The sequence below is a fragment of the Cervus canadensis genome, chromosome 8, assembly GCF_019320065.1.
Source record: "Cervus canadensis isolate Bull #8, Minnesota chromosome 8, ASM1932006v1, whole genome shotgun sequence".
NCBI lineage: Eukaryota > Metazoa > Chordata > Mammalia > Artiodactyla > Cervidae > Cervus > Cervus canadensis.
This window is the reverse complement of record NC_057393.1, coordinates 66,179,338-66,202,140: the sequence shown is the minus strand read 5'-3', so window position 1 is coordinate 66,202,140 and position 22,803 is coordinate 66,179,338. Positions and strand designations below refer to the sequence as shown.

At 52.4% G+C, this 22,803-nt stretch overlaps 1 protein-coding gene across 2 annotated transcripts in view; it reads left to right on the top strand.

The window, feature by feature from the left end:
* The window catches only part of UNC5B (unc-5 netrin receptor B), an 86,524-nt gene that overhangs the window by 46,332 nt on the left and 17,389 nt on the right, over positions 1 to 22,803 (top strand). For both annotated transcript variants that reach the window (XM_043476680.1, XM_043476679.1), the window contains exon 2: positions 18,840 to 19,064. In XM_043476680.1, coding sequence (XP_043332615.1) covers positions 18,840 to 19,064 — 225 coding nt within the window. The remainder of the gene's footprint in view (positions 1 to 18,839; positions 19,065 to 22,803) is intronic.

Below are 22,803 nucleotides of genomic sequence, written 5' to 3'. Positions count from 1 at the left end.
ACCGAGGCCCAGAGAAGGGAATTTAGTATATGGACAGGACCTCAACGTAAACCATGTTGGGCATGAGTTTTCTGAGCAGCCCAGCCAGATCCTGTGCTGATTTCTTTCACATTCATGACTGTTTACCTGAACTATGGGCCTAGGAGATTCCTGTGGCTCTCCCCATTTTATAGAGAAAAAACTTAGGGCACGTAAAAAAACCTGTGGGCACAGGGCCTCAGCCACAGCCAAACTCAGCCAGGGCAGTGGGCCTGGGCCCTCTGTCCCACTCCTGACCTTCAGGGGCAGACAGCCCTGAGGCTGCCCACCTTCGATGTGGGAGAACACTGTCTGCTGGGGAGGACGCCTGGAACAGCTTGGTTTGGGTTTAAGCCAGAGCCTCTAGGAGACAGACAGACCTTTGTCACTGTCCCTACTGGTGGACAGAGGTGAGGACACGGACGGCCAGGGGTGGACTCTCCTGTGCCCAGTCCTTTTCGTGGCCCGGCATAGGGGTGGCCACTGCTCCCTCTTCCTGCCTGAGGATGGCTTCTCCAATCATGCCAGTCTTCATTGCCCTTGTTTTCATGCCTGAGACCCAAACCTCAGCTCAAGAAACCACCCCTGACACATCTAGTGTTCCTTTCTCAGGGCCTCACCATGGAGGCAGCACACAGGGGTGTTCAGGGCTCTCCCCTCGCCACAGTCCCAGGGAGGAGGTGGCAATAGGTGGAGGCTGGAGCGGAAGGCTGGGCCTGGGAGTTTAGAGGCCTCGGATGGCTCCGGGTGTGGCCTATAATCCCGCTGGCTGGCCGCCCTGTTCCCTAATTAAAGTGTCCTTTTGAAAATGCCCTCCGGTCCAGGCCTGGAACTGCTGGGTGAGGCAGAGGCACCTCCCAGAAAGCTCAGCGGCTTTCACACCTTCCCTGGAGGGCCTTTGAGCTCAAGGCCTTTGGTCATCCTAGCAAGGCTCAGGCTGGGGGTTGGGGGGCGCGGTCACGGGGAAGTGAGGACCTCCGGGTGGTGCCCATCCTGTCGTGGTCCCTGTCCTTCCAGATACCTCTTTCCAATAGCCCTTGCTGAAGGCAGCAGGCCATCCTTGTCTAAGAGGCTGGAGAGCCTGGATCAAAGGCGCTATTGAAGAGGCTTGTCAGAGCGGGGGCCGCCAAGGGCAGAAGACGTGGGGAGGAGGAGGGGGAGGAGGTAATGAGGAGATTGAGTCACCGCAGGCCAATTGTGGTGAGTGGGCAGCGGGTGGCTGGAGCCAGCTTTTTGGGCTGGGAGGCGAGCCCAGTCAAGAGGCCCAGGAAGGGGCATGTGGGCAGCTGGGGGTCGTGTGGTGAGGTTGCTGCTGCTGGGGCCCCTCCGCCAGTGAGCAAGCCTGCTTCCCCTCAGCCCGTTATGAAAGCTGCCTTCTGGTCAGGGCTGCAGATCAGCCAGCTGGGTCAATACTGCAGGGCCTGCAGGGAGCCTTCAGGAAGTCTTTTCCACACAGGAAGCCCCGAGTTAACAGGGCTGGGCTGAGGGTGCAGTGGGAGTGGTGGGTTGGCATCCACAAAGGCTGGGCCATTAAGGATTAAGAGCCACTCCATTACTGGGGCAAGTCACCCCAACTCTCTAGGCTTCATTTTCCCCTTGGGTAAGTGAGAGTGAGTGGGAATTAATCAGATCAGGGACGATGGAATCGTCTTCATTGCTTGATAGGCATGGCTGTGTGGTCCTGGACTGAGAAGGAATCTGAGGCCTCATCCAGACTTGCCATGATTGATGATCCATTAGTGATGTCTGCCACAGCCTCGAGGTGGGCCAGGCTGCTGTGTGTTTGCCCCTGAACTAGATTTTCTCTAGAGGTCTCACCGGCTAATATCCGAGATTGTGAGACTAATAAGGCCACCCACATCCTGGCTCTGCCTCTGGATCCTGAGATGCCAGTGGAAATCAGAATCCCGATTTGTCCATCTCTAAAAGGGAGAAGAGGACTCAGCTGGACCTCTGATGCCTCGATCTGCAAAACACATCATTCTCGGGGTTCGCTGAGCCCTTCCTTGTCCTCCACCCTGTGCCCAGCGCAGTGAGGGGCACAAGATGGAATGTACCCACACTCCAGAACCTTCTCCCTGTGTGGGCCTGGCTCAAGCCTGGGGTCTGCCTCTTACTGGCTGTGTCATCTGGGGCAGTTAGTTGAGCACCAAACCTCAGTTAGTAACACAGGGTTGATGTTGGCTATGCCCATGAAATACTACTGTACAGAGCCATTAGCCGGGCCTGGCAGAGAGCTCAGCGCCGAGATGGGGCTGCTGATGAAAGGACTGCAAGAGCAGCCTCAGCTGGTTTCTTTGCCCATTCCTGACCTCGGCTTTGGATGGGCACTTCTGATGAGGGTGGGGCCAGGGGAGGTTTGAGGACAGTTTCAAAGCAGCACAGGCCAGACTTTCGGCTCTCCTCGGCTCTCCACTCTTCTGAAACCGCAGCTCCAGCCCGAGCTGGCTTCTCTGTAAACTCTCAGTCCCTCCCTGTAACCAGCCCCATAAAAAGGGAGCAGGGCAGGAGGGAGTCCGGCTGCAGACTTTGTAATTTGGCTTGGGGGCGGCTCCTGTTCGTTTTAACCAGGCTGTAATTACAGCTGGCACCCAACACCCCTCATTACTGGAGCCTGGAAGGAGGACTCTAATTATAGCATGCTGGGTCCCGGCTGGGGCGGTGGGGGGCTGTGCAGAGCTGGGGGCTGCAAGACCAGCAAACAGCCCTCATGGGCGGAGCCACCCTGGGCCCTGGGTGCCTTCCCCAAGTCTCCTCATTTCTCTTGCTTCCAAGAGCCGTCCATGGGAAGGGTGTGGCATAGGTTGAATCTGGGGTCCTCCTTCAGGGAGAAGAGGAACCAGAGGAGCCCAGAAGGTTCATTCATTCATGTAAGAAGCATTTATTGACCATCCGTTGCATGCTGGGCTGGCACTGGGGGTCAGCAGTAGGTACACAGGTGCTGTCCATCCAGGGATGGCATCCAGGCAGAAAGTGCCATCCTGCTGCTGAGAACAGCTGAATACACTACCTATCCTGAGCCTTGAATGCCCCCAGTCACTCCCCTGGGACCCCCAGCCTCCCTTAGTACACAGCAGGAGCTCCGGGACCCAGACCCAGGGCCCACAAAGGTGGTTACATGTGTCTGCCCCTGAGACCCCAGAGTCTGGTGGGGACCTGGCATTAAATAGGGAAATATACAATGAGTATATAACTTAAAAAGGTGATGAGGGCAATAAGGAAAAGAAATACCAGACGAAGAGCCAGAGCCTCAGTGTGGTTGGGAGGGTGCAGTCAGGGCCGGGCTCTCTGAGGAGGTGACCTTCAATGTAAGAACTGAGGATGGAGGGATTCAGCCACTGGGGGTGGAGAAGAGGGTAGGTGTGTCCACTGGAAGCCAGGAGAATGGAGGCCTGCAGTCTGGGACTTCATACTCTGAGGCGTGCCCATGCTGAGGGGCAGCCTGGACAGAGCAGGGATTCCCCCTGCACATGGTGCCAAGAGCACTGGACTCTGTGTCTGTAGAATTACAGTCCAGGCCTCGATCTGCCCAGAGTGCCATGTGACCTAAGGCCAATCACACCCTCTTTGCGCCTTGGCTTCCCCATCTGTCCACACGAGGCCCCTGAATTAGACCTCAAGTCTTCTCTGCCTCCACCCCTGAGGAGGTGAGTAGACTAAGCAGCCAGTCCTATTTCAGTGCTATGTTTTGAGATGCCCTGATGGTGAAGCCAGGGGCCCTGCAGCCTGGTGGGGGTGGGGGGGGGACCGAGAGCTCCAGGCTGTCCCCGAGTTATTAAGAGCCACCCGGAAGCAGACACAAAGGGCATTGTCCTGAGCTGGAGTCAGCCCCTAGCCCCCCAGCCGAGAACAATTGGGGAGGAAAACCTAGGCCATTTGTCCAGCACAGAGTGCGGCAGTGGCGGCGGCTGGGAAAATGCCGAGTATTTTTCAGCTAAAATTAGCCATCTACTGAACCTTTACATCAAGGGAACCCTGAAGCCTCCATTGTTTTGAACTGGGGATCCCAGGGGGTGTGGGGGCAGGGAGTCTCCGGATAAGCAAGTAACTGTCTCCTCTCCCAGGATCTGGACTAGCCAAGGCCTGGCCAGCCCTCACACCTCGAGGGTGCCCAGTAAGGAGGAGCAGGCAAGGGGTAGATGGACAGACATAGCGGGCAGGAGTCTGGCCATCCAAGGTCACCAAGTGTGGGTGGCTGACACAGCCTCTGCTTCCCTGCTGGTGACCTGATGGAACCCTGGGCTAAGCTGAGGGGTCTAGAAGAAAGCACAGGAAACATAAGTAAGAAAATAACTCTCCATCCTTTCCGGAGGAAGCAGCCAGAGTAGGCTTCTGTCTTTGCTCATGGTAGATGGTTTCTACCACTGAAGTTCCAAACCTGGCTTAGAATCTTCCCTCTGCCACTTAGCAACTGTATGAGTTGGGCCAGTTACTTATCCCTGGAGCGACTGTATGTAAACAGTGGAGGTGGATAGAGTTGTTGGAAAGATAACATAGATGAGGTAGATAGTAACAATAGTAATTAAAAAGAAAAACTATAATACAGCTTATACCCAATAAACCCTTTGGATGTGCCAGGCACTGCTCTAAGCAACTTGTATGTGTAGTGTATTTCCTAGAAGTATTATTACTCCCATTTTGCAGATAAAGAAACTGAGGCCCAGAGAGGCCAAGTAATTGGCAAGAACAAAGGTGCAGGTGATGGCTATCGTAATCTTGATTACCACACGCTGGGGCCTGATTCAAGCAAGAGCAGCCGGCACCATGCTGCCATGTAATTCCACTATTCCTCTTGAAAGGCCTCCAGCTGAATCACAGAAGTGCTTAGGGAAAGGAGCTGACCCGCATTAAGCACCATTATGTGTGCTAAGTGTTTTACGTTCCTGTCGGGAGGCACAGGAGCAAGGAGCAGCGGACCAGCGGCAGCACCTAGGATCTTGTTAGACGGGATACATTCTCAAGACCGGCTAAGTGCAAACCTCTGGGTGGAGGCAGAGGTTTTTACCAAGCCTCCAGCTAATCCTGGGACACGCTGCAGTTTCAGAACCACTGGCACAGAGGTTAACAAGTATGGTCTTAGGGTCAGGGAGATCCAGGTGGAAGTGCTAGCAACCCTGTTCTGTGACCTTGGGCAAGTTACTTAACCTCTCTTTCGAAGTTTCCTTACCCGCAATCTGGGGATCAGATTTAGAGTACCTGCCTTGATGGTTCTTGGAAGGATTCAGGTAGGTGATGTACGTACACCAAGTGACTTGTGCAGTGCCTGGGAGTGGGTTAGTCTGAAAACAGTAGCTGTCGCTGGTCAAAGAGAAGGTGGGTCTCTGTGGCCAGGGAAGCGCGTGAGTTCCAGCTGGAGTGCAGCTCCCCTGTCCAGCGCAGTCAGGCAGAACTGAGGGCCCAGTTAGGAAAGGTAATCCTCTCCCAGACTGAGGAGGTAGGCATGGCTGAGATGGACATCTCCTCCCCGCCTGGCTGGTCCCTGTCATTTTTTCCCTTCAGTGTCAAGCAAAAAGACATGTGAACTATGTGCGTCTCTTTCCTCCCTGCTCCCCACCCCCACCCCCCACCCCCCACTTTCTCAGGGAAAGAGCAAAGTCATCTCCAGGGAAACCAGCTTGGAGAATTACAGTCTAGAGACAGGGTAATCCTCAGACCCTGGACTCATGAGATTGGGGACACCCTCAGCTCCATGCCTGTGGCCTTGCATTTTCCAGGTGTAGGTCCTGGCTCTTGTCCTTATCACCTGTGTGCTTTTGATGGTTCCTTAGAGGCCTCTGGGGTGTCGTGTACTGTCCTCCATGCCTTTCTCCCCAAGGGGAGGCTCCTGGGGCCAAGCCAGGCAGAGTGCACAGCTGACAGCCCCACCTCCCTTACCCAGCCTCTGGGCGCCCCAGGCTCCTGACGAGGACCTCCCTTAACTATCCCCAGCCCCCTTCCACTGCCCGAGCTATCCACAGACTTTAGTGTCATGTCACACTTTCACACCTTTGGCCCCAGCTGTCTCTGTGAGGTGGCCTACAGAGATGTTGTGCCCATTTTACAGATCAACAAGCTTGAGGCCCCGGGAAATGAGCTGGTGGCCAGCCCTGGACTAGTGTTTTCACTCCACGAGCCATGCTTCCATCCTTTTTCTTTTCCCCTCTCAGACTTCTTCATCACCCTTGAGACATCCCTGGAAAAGAGTGACAAGTTGAGTGCCTGTCCAGACTCAGAGACATGGGACCCCTCCCTCCCTTGAAGTGACACAGTAACACAGCTGGGTTGACCCAGATCCTGCTTACCTCTGAACCATGCTCTTTTTCATCCTGTTCTTCTAGCTCTTTCCTCCCTCTTCCCTCTCTGGGGCGCAGCCACCCCTCCCTAGAGAAGGGCCATTTCATGGTGCACACAGCTGTAACCTCACACCCTTCCTCTGGCTCCGAAAGCCAAAGTGAGCAGGCCGAGCCCTGAGCCAAGGAGGCCCAGCAATTACATCAGCAGGTGCAAACAAGCAGGCAGGGGCCGGGCCCAGCATCCCACGGGGCTGGGGGTGGAGCTCTATCCACCCCACTCAAGTCTGTTTCATTCCCTCCTTCCAGCTTGCATCAGCCTTTTGCAGCTCCATGTCATCACAGAGTGGGCTGGGCAGCAGCTGGGAGTGCAAGCAATGTAGGGGGTGGGGAGTGGGACACCTGGCCAGCACCTGGAAGGTAAAGGAAGACCCTGGAGCTGTTGTTCAAGATGTCAGCCAGTGCCCCTGCCAGCCCTGAGAAGGTATGCGTATTGTTTCTCACTGCAGAAAGAAGCCATAAAAATTAGCAAACACACATGGCAGCCCAGCTGGCAAAACAGTGTCACACTTCTGACCTTGATGTTCCCAACAACCCTGGAGGGTAAAGCAAGTCAAAGTGGCCCCATTTCCCAGAAGGAGAGATTATGGTCCAGAGGGAAGTGGTTTGCTCAATGTCACCTCATGAGCCAGTGGAAGCACCCGTGTGCTTTAGCCAAGAAATACGAAGGATTTTAGGAGCCTGGAGGATGAGAAATCCCTATAGTCATCAAGGCAGAAGTAGTCAAAGCCTACTTCCTGGAGGAGGTGGACTGACTCCTTGACAGAGAAGGAGAGCTTCAGGCAAAGCTGTAGATTTACTTCTACACTGATGGTGGGTCAGCAGGCAGAAGGACCATCATGTGACTGTAGGGCTAGGCTGGAAGTGGACTGAGCACGAGCCTGAGAGGCAGGGTGTCTGGGTCCTTAACCTTGACCCTTTGTTGTGAGCTTCCTGTTGGCGGAGGTGAAGCTTGGTCATTGCTCTCCAGACCCTGCTATAGGCATGATGGAGGGGAAGCACTCAGGAAATATTTGATGAATGAATGGAAGAATGGAGGTGAGTCCCTGCCTGCCTCAAAGTGCACCATCATGGCCATCTAGGCCTTCCTCTGGGCCAGTGCCACTGGTCTTCCCACATCTTCACCCCTGACAGCTCAGCTGCTCACCTGAGCTCAGGGCTAGAGAGAGGCCGGGGCAATAGCTTTTGGCTGAGTGCCCGGATACCCACATTCCAGTCCTAGCTTTGCCTTCAACCCTCTGTGTGACCTGAGACCAGAAGCTCCCCACCTCCGGTCCACAGGGAATTCCCAGGAGCCTAGTCTGTAAGGGCTGCCTTCCCTGGGGCCCGTGGAGCCTTAGCTCACTGCCAGCCTTGTGGAAGAGGCAGAGCAGAGTGTGGTGGAAGGCTGGAGATGGGTGGCCACCTTCTTCTCTTCCCCCTGGGGCCCAAGTAGGAGCCCAAGTAGATTCCAGGTTCAGAAAAGTACAAGAAGCCCCCACACAGCCTCTCCTATCCCCACCCCCCATCCCCAACTGCTGGGTGCTCTCAAACTTCTCTCTCTCTGTCCCTCTCACTGTGACTCCATCCCTACCTCTCTCTTCACCTCTCCCGGCTTGTCCAACACCCCATCTCACAGGCTGACAAAGGCCAGAATCCAGGCAACCCTCTTTGTCTCTCCTGGTTGCAGTTCTCTTTATGCCAGTGTGATGCCGAGGTACCAGTGGTGCTACAGCCACTGACCAGCCTTTGGCACTGGGACAAGCCATAGCTCCCCTCTGGCCTCAGGCCCACCTTCTGGAAGTGAAGAGCTTGGACTTCCAAGCCCTTGGAAGTCCTAAGGGCCCCACAGCCCAGGGGTCTGAGCCACCTCCCAGTACCGCCCAGGTGCCCACAGCCAGCCCTGGGGCGGGGTCTGGCCAGGCGTGGTGATGGTGCTGACAGCAGTGGGCAACAGTTCCACAGTTTTTCCACTTTGCAATGTTTTGGCAGCCTAGAGAAAGACACTGGGAAGGCAGGGGAACTTTGTGCCTTGGGGCACTCCAAGAACAGTCCCAACTCTCAGCTTTCCAGGGTGGCATGGGGACACTTGGCCTGGAAGTGCAACGTGGACATAACCCATCAGGCAGCCCCAGGGCCAGAGGCTATACTCCTGGGCGTTTTGACTTTTCTGGGACATGGGTACAGGATACTGGCGTCTTTCTTCCCAGCGCCCAAGCATGCAAAGAGATCCTGATGTCAACTGTCCAGCGCTGCCTGCACCAGCTCTGCATCCTGCAGCTCCTCCAGCTACCTGGAATGCTGCGCAGGGGCGGTCAGCCCAGCTGGCAAGCACCCCATGTGATATATGTGACTGGGAGAGGGAGAGGGGGATGCCTGGTGCACTGTGCTTGTTTAAAAGGTTTAAAAGTCTTCAGTTAACAGCCTTGAAAGAAAGTGTAGGATACAGGCTGTGTATGGTGAGACCCTTAGGTCACAAAACATGGGCACATCTAAGAATGTTAGGACCAATGTCCAGTGTTAATTCTGCTCAGCTGGAGCTGGGAATGGGTGATTTTTATCTTCATCATCATTTTTTCCTAAATTGTAGTCAGAAAAGGCCAAGAAAAGTACTTTTCATCAGGGGAAAAAAGAACATTTTTAAAAGAGTCCTCACTCCCTCAGAAATCTAGAGCACATTCTTTGACTAGTTCTGCTGCTCAGATGCTGTATGATCTAAGACTAGCACATGCCTCCTCTGGTTTCTGTCCTAGAGAACAGTACGTAGGTGGTCTCTGAGGTTCTATCAGTTGGTGGCATCCTACAGGATGGAGTTTCCAGAGGGACTGGCTCCCATGGCCCAGGTTAGCCCAGCCTGTGTCCACCACCTCTGGCTGCTCCCTTCCACCCCTACCTGCCACCTTAGGTATCTCCGGAGAGGCTGGGCAGCGTAGCTGGAGAAAATCTTGTATAATCAGTGAACCCAGCTAAACAAGCAAACAGGATTTCCAGGCTCTCAAGAAGCTTGCCTTTCAGAGAGTAGACCTGTCCAGACAGAGACATCAAACAATCAAATACACAGAGAAGGTAATTCCAGAAAGAGATGAATACTGTCAAGAAAAACAAACAAACAGGACAATGTGGAGATAGCATCAGGGAGGGTAGAGAATGAATTTACATTGGGTGATCAGGGAGGGCCTCACTGGGGAGGTGGCAGGTGGCACTTGAACTGAGATGTCAGTGACAGGAGTCAGCCACAGGAATATCAGGAGACAGGCGGGGAGGGGTGCTTTTCGGAAGGAGAGAGCGGCAAAGGTCCTCAAGCGAGAGGAAACCAGGCATGTTCAATGGCAGGAAGCACCCGTGGGTGGCCTGGAACCTTTGAAGTCTGGGGGTTCGGTAGGGGTTCAGACTTCATTCCAGGTGCAAATGGAAGCCATTGGAGGGTGTGAGCAGGGGGAGAGATCTATTTGCATTTTGTAAGATTACCCCAGCTGTTGTAAGGAGAGTGGATTCGAGGGAGCAAGAGGGGAAAAAGGGGAACACAGTGAGACAGGGTCTGGGCGGGAAGATGTGGGCTTGGAGACTGTAGGAGGTTGGTCATGCAGTTTGAAGCAAATTTTTCTTTTTTTTAAGAAAACAAACTTTATTTTGTGTTGGGATATAGCTGATTAACAATGTGATGGTTTCAGGTGAACAGTGACGGGACTTTGCCATACACATACATGTATGCATTCTCCCCTAGACCCCCTTCCTATCCAGGCTGCCACGTAACATTGAGCAGAACTCCCTGTGCTATATAGTAGGTCCTTGTTGGTTGCCCATTTAAAATATAGCAGTGTGTACATATCCATCCCTGAGAAAGAGAAGACTCCCTACGTGGGACCCAAGCTATTGGGTGTTTGGTGGAATCTGGTATTGCAACTCACTCCATCTAACTCTGGATGGGGGAGTGATGACCAAATAAAATAGGAGGTTCCTCCCAGGCCAAAGTCACTGCCATTGCCTTAAAGTAGATGTCAGCAGCCCCGAGAGAGGAGCCACGGTCCCAGCCTGGCTGGGGCTCTCTGGGTGTCCATGGGAGATGTTTGGGCGAGGCATGGGTGGTTCTGCTGGTGTGAGCATGTGTGTCTGAGTGACATCCTGGGGGCTGGCACCAGGCTACCAGCAGTCCCTTCCCAGGCGAGGCTAAATCTCTGGTTGGGGCACCCCATACAAGTCCAAAACTTGTCAGGCCCAGACAGGAAAGGGGGCCAAGTGCTGGAGTTAGGACGTTGAGGCCCTCTTCCCTTCCAGCAAGCTCGTGGACTCAGCTGCTGCCCAAGGATATCCCTCAGGGGGTATTGTCAGCCAGAGGAGGCCTGTGATTTAATGGGAAGAACTTTGTTTCTTGGAGGCTGAGAGCCTGAGCTTGCCTTTTCACTTCTCAGTGATGAGAAGTGATGAGCCTCAGTTTTCTCTGTGAAATGGAATGCCTGCTTCACAGGATTATTGTATTGATGATGTTTATTATCCCATTGTGTACTGGATAAGTGGTTATTATCTGGAGGGTGATGGATGAGAGGGTTTTGCGTTCCTTGTCTAAGAGAGGAAGTGGAAGCAGAATGCCCCCTGCTCAGGGCCCAGACTTCTAGGCGGAGGGACTAGGACTTGGAAGGGGAACTGAAAATTAGCCGTAGAGGGACCAAGGTCCAGGTCAAGGGAGCCCAGGAGCCAGAGGAAGGGTCTGGGGGAGGGGAGGGGTTCTGGGCCCATAGGTGTGGAGTACAGCTTCCCAGGTACCACTGAGAGTCTAGGGCAGACCAGCGACCCGGGAGCTGAAGTGTCCTCTCTCTGTTTCATAAGCTGTGTGGCCATAGACTTCATGCCAGGACTCTGCGCCTGCCCTGGGGCTTGTCCTCAGCCTCCCATGAGATCCTTCGCTTGCCCCAAGTCCTTCCAGGGGAAAGATTTCTCAGGATCAGCCAGACACCCCTTTAGGATGCAGGCTCCTGCCCCAACTGGCCATCTTGGTGAGGCTATTTCCTGTAGCCAGCAGAGGAAATGATGTCATAGGCACAGGCAGGTCTGCAGAGGGTATGGGAAAAGGATTGTGCAAGCGGCCTCCTTTGTTAGGAAGAACTTGGCGCCCCCCAAGCCCACCAGCCCCCATCCGTCATCAGTAACAGCCATTGTAGCCACCTCTGAGGGGAGCCCCAGCCTGAACCCCACAGCCGCCAGAGGCCAGGGCCAGATGGAAGAAGGGCTTTGTGTCCAGGGAGGGGTCCTTGCATATGGGGCTTGTGTGTTTTAAAACATAATAATAAGCGGGCTTCTCTCCCCCCACAACTCTCCCCACACCCCACTGAGCACATCCACCTCGCACTGAATGGAAGAGATTTTCCATGCAGTGGGAGGTCAAGTCTGGCGAGAATTAGCCAGTGTCCAGGGGCTAGAGAAAGACTGTGATTGCTGATGATAAATGTGCCCAGCATGGAGTGATTCTTTCTCCCTCACCTCCCGCCTGCCCCCCGTTCTCCCTTCCCAGTCCTGCCCCGCATTGTGGGCACCATCCCGTACCAGCCAGCCCTGCTCAGCTACAGATGCCTGTCCGCTGCAGTTGAGCCTGAGGGACCCAAGCCAGACTTTGTCACCCATATGGGGACAAAAACAAGGGAGCGGAGGCATCAAGGCCCTCTATACTAAATCACTGCAGCCTCTGAGGTCTCTGTCTTATTGGGCAGGGATGGACCTGGCTAAGATGGACATAGTGAGTTTCCATCCCAGGCATGGGAAATACAGAACCCAAACTTTTACCCATAGTCATGCCATCCTGTGCTGTCTCCCTCAGCACTGAATCAGAAATGGGGCTCTGGTCCAGCTTGGCTGTTAATTTGCTGTGTGATGTGGCATTGGTCACTCCCCCTCTCTGAGCTGGGAACAGGTTTCAGGACTCCCCATACAGGGCTCAGCTGGAGAGTCATTGCTGCCTGGCACTTCTCCATGTGGCTGGCATGAGCTCTTCCCGGTTAATAGAGCATATTTGCATCTGTGTGCTCAGCTGACCTTCACCACCACACCTCAGAACTGACAGGGCAGTACTTGTTAGTCCCTTTCTCATAGATGGAGAAACTGAGGCAGAGTGAGTGTTTGAACTGGTCTGCTGGCTGTCAGGCCAGCCCATTCTGCCATGTGCCCATCCAAGCTGTACCCCATGCTCAGGGTCACCATAAGGGAAGCGCAACCCCTCTGGTCTCCCCTAGCAACTGGTGGCAGTCTCCCATCCAGGGATGTCTGAACACTGTAGTTTAAGTCCCTTCCCCCCTCCTCTCAGGCGTAGCTCTGGTAAATATGGTTTCTTTGCTATTGTTCAGTCACTAAGTCACGTCTGACACTTGCGACCCCATGGACTGCAGCATCCCAGGCCTCCCTGTCCTTCACTATCTCCTGGAATGTGCTCAAACTCATGTCCATTGAGTCAGTGATGCCATCCAACCATCTCATCCTCTGTCACCTTCTTCTCCTCCTGCCCTCAATCTTTTCCAACCTTAGGGTCTTTAATTTACCTTTGTCCTAAAGTGACTTCCTTCATCTTTAAGGCCCCCGGACTCTGTTTATTCTAGTGGCTTAGATTCTGGTACCTCTTAAATAAGCCCACAGCCTTGACTTCCACCCCATCAGACCTCCCACTTGCCAGAAAATCCACTCTGGGCACTGCCCAAGCCCAGCCCTGGGAAGGAGCATGCAGCCTGGCATGGATCCTGCTGGCAGGCAGAGACCAAGCTTAGACTCCTGTGTCCTGCAAACTCCACTCCCCTCCCAGGGCATGGGTACCCTGTCCTGGACATCATGGGGGACACCAAGAACAGTGTGACATGCTCCCTGCTTTCTAGAAGCAGCCATCCACTTCTACCAAGGAACCTTCGAGCTGCCTAAAGCAAGAAGGTGCCACCAGACCCCCATCCTCGTCACCTCCTCTCCCTACGTTTTAAGCGGATTGTGAGCGAAATGGAACTTGCCCACGAAGAAGCCAGATTGGTAACGAGGGCACGCAGCATGGTGCCTCGTGAATATTTGAGAGAAAGATAAGAAGGCTAGGGCAAGTAGGCAGAGGCTGGGACGCCATCATGGGGAAGAGGACGTGCACTGTTTTGCGTGACCTCAGAAGTTGAAATTATAGCGATGGCTGGAACCTCCGACAGCAAATTTCAGGTGAAAGTAAGGAAGGCTTTTCTGTTAGATCTGTCTAAAGGAGAACCTGGCTGAGAAAGGCAGTGGTGAGGTCTCCGTCCCTGGAGGTATGTGAGTCAAGGTTGGATACAGAATTGATGGGGGCGGGGTGGGTGTTGTACAAGACAGCCCTTAGAGTAATCTCTATCTCTGTTCATCCAAGTGAGATTAACTGACAGGAGATCCCATACAGGCAGGAATAGGTAAGTGAGAAGTGAGGGTTTGAATGATACCTACCACCAACAAATAGTTCCTCCTCCTCCCTCCCCAGGCTCCCCACAACATTGTGCCTTAAGGCCCCAGTAGGTGCTGGGTCTTTGAGCCGGAATAACGGCAAGAAAGTTGACCCCACTTTAAGCAAATTTGCTTCATGAGAAAAACTTTATCCAACAGGGCCGTGTCCTCTATTAACAGATTCCCCATCAGACCACCTTCAAATATCAAAATGTGGGAACCAGAGTGCTGCTCAGGAAGTTAACTCAACCAACTTCCTGACTTTACAGATGGGGTTCCTGAGGCCTGAGAGGAAGGCCACATGGCTGTGCCAGTCCCCAGCTGGGGTGCAAACCCAGGGCTCCTGACTGCAGTGGTTTTTCTTTTCCTGTTTGACTGTCTTTGGTTACATCTTCGTTTTGGATTAGCTGGGCCATTTGTGGATGCAGCTGTAAAGGCAGGTTGCATTTTTGCAACTGTAGGTTCAAATGCATTCTGCCATTGGAAAACTACACTTTATGTGAGTCGTTTTCCCACCAGGAGGAAATCCAGATCTGGCCTGGCAGTGGCAAAGCCTCCTCCTCAGGGACCTCCTCTTAAAGGTACTATATTCTCCCCTGTGAAGATGGGGCAGTGGGGAGAGCGGAGGTGAAGCCAGGGAGATTGTGACCAAGGGCTATAGCTCTGAGCCTGCAGAAGTGGCTTCCTCCCACCGACCAGGTGACTCAGGCAAGTTCCTTGACGCCCCATGTCTTCATCTGTAACACGGGAAGATAATGCTCACCTAGGCAAACTATTTGCATCATCCCCCAAATAGTGGACATAAATGCCAGTTCCCAGTGTAGAAGTCAGATTCAGGTATCCAGCTTCCTGAATGTGCTTCCCAACTCTGCTATATAGTTTTACAGCCCTGTGCCAGCTACTTATAAATTCTCTTGGTCTCAGTTTCCTCATCTGTAGTATGGGGATAATAATGGTACCTATCTGATAGAGATGTAGTTACCAGAAGGATATGGTTCTCAAATTGTGTGCTTAGGCACCTTAGGATGCTATAGCAAATTCACAGGGGTACTGTGGGCTATTTTTAACCTTCAAAGAAACACAGCGATACTGGACAGCTGCCAGATACTGCAACTACTAGCTCAAGATAGCTTATAATTTTAGCATCACATCACACTTCTTTCCTTTACATGGCACCTTGCCTTTGCAAAGCTGGGAATTTTGGCATTTGGGAGCACCCCAAGGCAAACTATGAGGGTAGCAGTGTCCGCTATGACTCTGAGATTTGAGGTATTGTGCCGTGTCCAACAGGCACACATACATCCTCATTATAAGTCAATGTGGCTATTTAGAAATGGAATACTAATATTATTTTTTCTTTCAATTTATGAGTATTATTTTTTCTAATAGGCTTCTCAGGTGGCAGTAGTGGTAGAAAATCCGCCTGCCAATGCTACTAAGTTATTAGGAGATCACACCCGCACACAGACACGTAAGCTGGTTGGATTTAACTACTTAATAAACAGAACCATTAGGAATTTCTTTTGGCTTTGGGGTAAAATTACTGGGTAAAAATGACCAAAACACTGAAGACCAAAAACGTTTGGGAAGTTCTGTCTAGGACTGTTGAGGGGCTCAATGAGTTGATTGAAAATACCTTCTAAAAGCCTCTGGTCGAGGAAGCACCCAGGAGCTCCAAGACTTTATTCTTCTTTTCCCTCTAAGCTAGAGAGGCAGGCTCAGGTGGCCCTCCCCAGGACCCCTGAGGAGCCTTCCTCAGCCACTAAGAGCCAACAAGCCCTTGGCCCAAGCCAGGGCCAAAGAGGAGGGGATGTGTCCACTGGTCAGGACTGGGGCCCAACTCAATCGCTACCCCGGGGCTGGCCGCACCCCCACACACCTTTCATTTGTGTTCACCGAGCACCTGCTGTGTGCCGGCCAGCACCTAGTCTGCTGATGGGGCCCTTGGCTCTTCTCGCTGTCTCCTGCAAGATGCCTGGGCGCTAGGGACCGTGACACGTGGGCAGGGGCTGCATCGAGAGCCACTGGCACTGCCCTGAATGACGGGGAGGCAGTGATGAGAAAAGCCAGGCACCCTCCTGCCGAGACTAGAGCGGAGTCTTTGAGCCAGGGTTGAGAGGAGGGGTGGGGCAGGCAGGGCGGGGGCCCTGGGGCCGCCAGACTCAGGCCTGCTGCCCTAATGGACCTCTCATGTTTACTTTCCTCAGTCGAGTCTGCACCTGCTTTATAAATGAGCTGCATTAGGGTTATAAAACAAAGTCATAAATGCACCCCGCAGTGCCACACAGAGCCAGGGCGCTGTCCCCTGGAGGCTGGGGGCTGCATGGTTAGAAGGTAGAGCAAGTCTGTAGCTGCACCCATGAGCTGCCCTTGTGGCCACCATCCCCAGAGGAAGGCCTGTTCCCCCCGTTTCACAGATGAGGCGCCTGAGGCCAGTAAGGACTGGTTGAGACCCAGGGGTGTCTGGGTCTGAAGCCTGAGCCCTGTCCTACACTCCTTAGTCCCAAGACTGATGCAGGATGCTGTGGCGGGAGGTGGGTGTAGAGTCCTCTCGGCTCCACCCTGCTCTCCCTGGAACTGCCTGGCCTGGCGGGAGGGCCACAGTGAGCAGCTCTCAGGCCACAATGTCCAGCTCCCCGGGCACTGTGTCATCCCATCATCAACTGCCCACACTCCTAGACCCTAGACTGCCAGTTACCTACAGAGAAGGTAACTGTCTGGCAGAGGGAAGCAGGTGTCGGGGGGTCCTGGCCTGGAATCCACAGTTTAGATGCCCACTAACCAGTGACCATGCATTAGTTTGGATGGACTTCAATTTCCCCAGCTTTGAAACAAGAAAAACAGCTCCTCGCCTTGCTAGCCCTTTGGTGTGCATGTGTGCATGCCCAGTTGCATCTGACTCTGTGCGACCTTATGGACTGTAGCCCACAAGGCTCCTCTGTCCATGAGTTTCTCCAGGCAAGAATACTGGAGTGGGTTGCCATGCCTTCCTCCAGGGGATCTTCCTAACCTGGACATCAAACCTGTGACTCTGCATTGCAGGTGGATTCTTTACCGCTGAGCCACTGGAGAAGCCCAGTCTTTCTGTGAGAGAGCGCCATAATTGTAGAGACCTGGCCAGTGTCAGGGTCTGTTAGGATTCTCAGGTGCGGGGACACTCACAGTGTTATGAAGCTACTCCAGGGATAGGCAGTGTGGAGTCCTGTTTGGGATAGGCAGCATCCCAAACACTGAAGTCTGATTTCCTGGGTTCAAACCTTGGCTCTGCCTCTCACTAGCTGTGTGACCTTGGGCAGGTTGCTTAACTGCTCTGAACCTCAGCTTCCCCCATCAATAAACTGGGGACCAATATATCATACCTTACGAAGTTGTTGCAAGAATTTGGTAAGTTAACTGGGTAACTGAAAACATAGCTACTAATTCCAGGGAAGCATTCATTGCTATTTTGATGCAGCAACTTGTACTGGTGCTAGACCTCTCCTAGGTCTAGGCCCTCATGCACATTTATCTCGCATGATCCTCAAAAGAGCCCAGAGAGAGGAAGTGTGTTCATTTGTCTGTTCACTTCAGAGACAGAGTAATGAGGTCGGAGTAATGAGACAGAGTAATACGTGCTCTCCTTGGGTCACACAGAACATGCCAGATGGAGCTGGATTCCTCCTCCTCTTTGCTGGCTTCCCCTTCACTCCCCCAGGCCATGCCCACACACCCCAGGGCCCAGAGCTGAGAGCCAGTGACAACCTGTGCGTTTTCTCAGAGCCCACATCGCAGCAGGAGCTCATGGTCCTCCAGGAGATGATGTGGCTTAGACATGTTGGGCAAATGTTGTTCATTCTGTTCTTGAAGAACTAGGTGTCCCTTTGGCACCTCTGCCCATAGGGGGACTCCCTAGAGTGTGTCCCACTCTTGGCCTTCTAGGACCCCAGCTGCACTTGAGGGACTGGAGCGCTGGACCAGGGGCAGGCATGTGGCAGGCTGGTGAGGGGCTAGGCAGACACACACCCTTGCAGCTTAATTCGCTGTTTCCTCGGGAGCAGTTAGCAGAGGAGGACAAGCCCCCCACCGCTTGTCCCCAGCCAACTGATTGTTTGGTGCTTGGCACTGGAAAGTCAATTTTCCTAAGTGGATTGTAAACCAGTAGCCTGGCCCGGCCTGGTTTTCCTCTCTCCCCACGCTGGTGGTGGCCAGACCCCTCTCCCTTCCTGTTTGTCTCACCTCCCGAGGTGCTGTTCTTTCCAGGCAGGCGGGCAGGGCCAGGGTTTCCATTTGGCCCCTTTCGGGGAGGAGATGGCTGCCGGCACAGCCTCACTGACTTCCCAGCCTCCCCGTGTCCTCATCCATAGGCCAAGGGTGTGGATTTGGCAGAAGGGGATGGATCAGAGCCACAGACCAGAGGAGAGGAGGGGCTGGGGGGAGGCTGCAGGGAATGTGGTCTGCCCCTCCACGTTGCTGCCTGCCCTGGACTTCCGGGAAGAGGAGGCACTCTGGGAACGAGCACTGGGGAGCCCAGCCTGGTGTTGCTACCTCACCTCATCCCTCCCCTTACCCCTGCGGGACCTGGCTCGTCTTCCCATGTCCATCAGCCTGCCTGGCTGGGGCTGCAAAGGGCAGCTGTGGCTTCAGGGCAGAGCTGGCCGGGTTTGCACTCCAGCCTCAGGCCTGTTTCCAGTTCTTCACATGCTGTGGCATCACCACGGGAAACTGGAGGGAAGCCCTGGAAGGCCAGTGCAGGGGATACTGGGGAGGACTGGAGAGGGGTGTCCTTGCCCTGATGGATTGCCTCACCTCCCTGGGCTCCCCTGCCTCCTCCACCTGTAAAGAAGTAGACTCGTATAGCATCATAGAGCTGGGACTGGCTCCAAAATAAAAAATCCTAAAAGCAGGGCACAGTGGAGAAACTGAGGCTCCAGAAGTGCCAGACCTTGTCTAGGTCACAGCGGGCATCCTGGCAGGTCTCCTCCAGCTGCCCTCCCCTCTGCCTCCCCCCACCTCTGCCTCCCCCCACCTCCTCTCTCTGTCACAGCCCCCAGGGGTTGGAAGGGACCTGGGACCTCCCACCCGTGGCCTCACAGAGCCCTCCACTCTCTACAGGCACTGACTCGGGCAGGGAAGAGCTCCCCGACTCCTTCCCATCGGCGCCAGCAGAGACGCTGCCCCACTTCCTGCAGGAGCCGCAGGACGCCTACATCGTGAAGAACAAGCCCGTGGAGCTGGGCTGCCGTGCCTTCCCCGCCACGCAGATCTACTTCAAGTGCAACGGCGAGTGGGTCAGCCAGAGTGACCACGTCACCCAAGAGGGCCTGGACGAGGCCACCGGTGAGCCTGTGCCACCCCACCCCCACCCCCCGCCCCCGGCACCCCCTGTCACTCCGAGCCCAGAGGGCTCTGGGCCTGGCTCCACACTGGCTCCCTGGGAGCCCTCACATGGCCATGGTCCCCCCAGGGCCTTGGTTCCCCTCTGGGGTTCACCCTGGATCAGTGTCTTCCCAAGACTCGGCCTCCCGCCCTGCCTGGCTTTGGGTGACCAGGTGAAACAGCACCACATCGCTTGCTGAGTGCTTGCTCCCTTTTCCAGTTTCTTTCCATCCTCTGCTTGCATCTGAGAGCAGGTCCAGTCCAGCGCTCGGGTTCTTTCCCCCTCTCCCCAGCACCTGCTCTGCTCCCTGTTGAGAAAGAGGAGCTGGTCCTGTCTCACAGCCCTGCCCCTGGCCCCCAACCAGAATTCTCGACCAGGTCCTCTGGGTTTGTGAGAAGTGATACTGTTTTCTGTTCATGATGATGATGCAACATGTCATTCATAGAAATTAACTGGTTTAGGTTTAAAAAAAAAAAAAGGGTTAGGCACAGAGAGGCCTGGCAAGTGCAGTGGTGCAGGTGTCCTTGGGTAAGGGTAGCAGGAAGTAAAAGAGGAGAAGAAGAGAAAATTAAGAAGGAGATCAAGCCCTGAGCCTTTGGAGTGGGAGCACTGACTCCAAGACCGTAGACCACCAGAGAACTAACCCTGCTGCTGCTGCTGCTAAGTCGCTTCAGTCCTGTCTGACTCTGTGAGACCCTATAGATGGCAGCCCACCAGGCTCCTCTGTCCCTGGGATTCTCCAGGCAAGAACACTGGGAGTATCAAAAAGTGAGAACTCGCACAAAGGAAACCACTTGAATACAAGACCAGGCGTCACCAACCACCAGTAGCACCCTGTGCAGGATGCCAGGGCGCTAAACCACAAACAAAACAAAAATACAAAGCCAATCATCAGCAGACAGGATTACCACCTCACTCAGCCTTGCCCATCAGAGGAAAAACAAACAAACAAAAACTCAACACAAATCTCACCCTGTGCTAAGCTTACACAAACCATTGAACCAACCTTAGGAGGGCAGAAGCCAAAAGGAAGAAAGAATTCAACCTTGAAGCCTGGGAAAAGGAGACCTCAAACACAATAAGTTAAAAAAAAAAAATAATGAAAAGGCAGAAAAAATACTACACAAATGAAAGAACAAATGAGAAACAGAGAAGTCCAAATAAGTGAAGAGGAAATGACACAACTACAGTCATCAGGACAGTACGGTACTGGCACAAAAACAGGAATATAGACCAATGGAAATAAAAACAAAAGTAAACAAGTGGGACCTGATTAAACTTAAAAGCTTTTGCACAGCAAAGGAAGCTATAAACAAGGTGAAACGACAACACTCAGAATGGGAGAAAATAATAGCAAATGAAAGAGCTGACAAAGGATTAATTTCCAAAATATACAAGCAACCCATACAACTCAATGAAGAGGAAATAGGCAAAACTACAGTCATCAAGACAGTATGGTACTGGCACAAAAACAGAAATGTAGACCAATGGAACAAGATAGAAAGCCCAGAAATGAACCCATGCACCTATGGGTACCTTATTTTCGACAAAGGAGGCAAAAATATACAATGGGGCAGTTCTATATTGCCCCATTCAAAGCAACCCAATCAAAAAGTGGGAAAAAGACCTAAACAGACATTTCTCCAAAGAAGACATAGAGATGGCTAACAAACACATGAAAAGATGCTCAACATTGCTCATTATTAGAGAAATGCAAATCAAAACTACAATGAGATATCACCTCACACTGGTCAGAATGGCCATCATCAAAAAGTCTACAAACAATAAATGCTGGAGAGGGTGTGGAGAAAAGGGAATGCTCTTGCACCGTTGGTGGGAATGTAAATTGATACAGTCACTATGGAAGACGGTATGGAGATTCCTTAAAAAACTAAGAATAAAAACACCATATGACCCAGCAATCCTACTCCTAGGCATGTACCTGAGGAAACCAAAATTGGAAAAAAACAAATGTATCCGATTGTTCATTGCAGCACTATTTACAACAGCTAGAACATGGAAGCAACCTAGATGTCCATCAACAGATGAATGGATAAAGAAGTTGTGGTACATATACACAATGGAATATTACTCAGCCATACAAAGGAACACATTTGAGTCAGTTCTGATGAGGTGGATGACCTAGAACCTATTATACAGAGTGAAGTGAGTCAGAGAAAGATAAATATTGTATTCTAATGCATATAAACGGAATCTAGAAAAATGGTACTGAAAAACTTATTTACAGGGCAGCAGTGGAGAAACAGACATAGAGAACAGACTTACGGACATGGGGAGAGGGGCAGAGAGGGTGAGATGTATGGAAAGAGTAACATGGAAGCTTACATTACCATATGTAAAATAGATAGCCCACAGGAATTTGCTGTGTGGCTCAGCAAACTCAAACAGGAGCTCTGTATCAACCTGGGGGGGGGGGATGGGGAGGGAGATGGGAATGAGGCACAAAAGGAAAGGGATATATGTATACTTATGGCTGATTCATGTTGAGGTTCGACAGAAAAGAACAAAATTCTGTAAAGAAATTATCTTTCAGTAAACAAAGAAAAAGAAAAAAAAAAAACAGGTTAATAATACTAAGTAAATAACCATAGAGGTGGTGCTAAGATGTCACCGAGTCCTGCAGGAAAGGAGGGTGACAGAAGTGTGGGAAATGAGGAGGAAGAGTGAGATGTGTGCGGTTCCCTGGGCAACCCCCACTCCGGGCAGGAGGCAGAGGCCCAGGCTCCTCTCAGCTCACGAGTCCAGCCCCTGCTTACAGCACAGGACCCTTGGGGGTGGAGAGCCTTTCCCAGACTCAGGCCAGCAAGGGGGGCCGTCCACTCTGGTCACCGTGGGCGGCCAGGTTACGCAACCCCAGCCAACCCCAGCCTCCAGGTGGTTCCTTCACCCCAGATCCTGCCTTGTCTTTGATTTCATTTTTAACCTCTCTCCCCTGATCTTTTCTTTCTCCTCCTTATTCATCCCGTCCCTCCTTCCTTCTGTCTTTCCTATCTCTCCCTTCTCATCCCTGTCTCCTTTTGTGTCTGCCTTTTCTTCTTTTTTCTTTTAATTCACTTTTATTGGAGTATAGTTGCTTTATAATGTTGTGTTATTGTCTACTGTACAGCAAAGTGAATCAGTTATATGTATACATACATCCCCTCTTTTTTGGATTTCCTTCCTGTTTAGGTCACCACAGGACAGTCAGTACAGTTCCCTGAACTATACTGTAGATTCTCATTAGTTCCATATTTTATACATCGTCTTTTTTTCTTTATGTCTCTCTCTTTTTTGTATCTCTCTCTTTTTCATTCTTGTGTCTCTCCCCTGACATACTCTCTTTCATTCTCTCTCCTTCTTCAACTCCTATTTCTCTATGAAAAGCTGACAGACTTCAGAACATTCAGGCTTAAAATCATACCCCAGAATGTACTTCATGCCACTCAACACTATATCCTAAAAATTGGTCAAAATGGTAAGTTGTAGCTTATGTATATTTTACCAAAATTTTTTAAAGAATCTCAAGAATTTACAAAGTTAGATTTGGAATCCCATTCTCACCCAAAATCTTAAAATTAAAAGAAGAATTTTTAAAAGGGAAACATAACCTGTATCCCAGCTGCCTCCCTGCTCTGGCTGTGTGACCCTGAGGTAGTCACTCAACCTCTCTGTGCCTCAGTTCCTCTCCTTATAAACTGA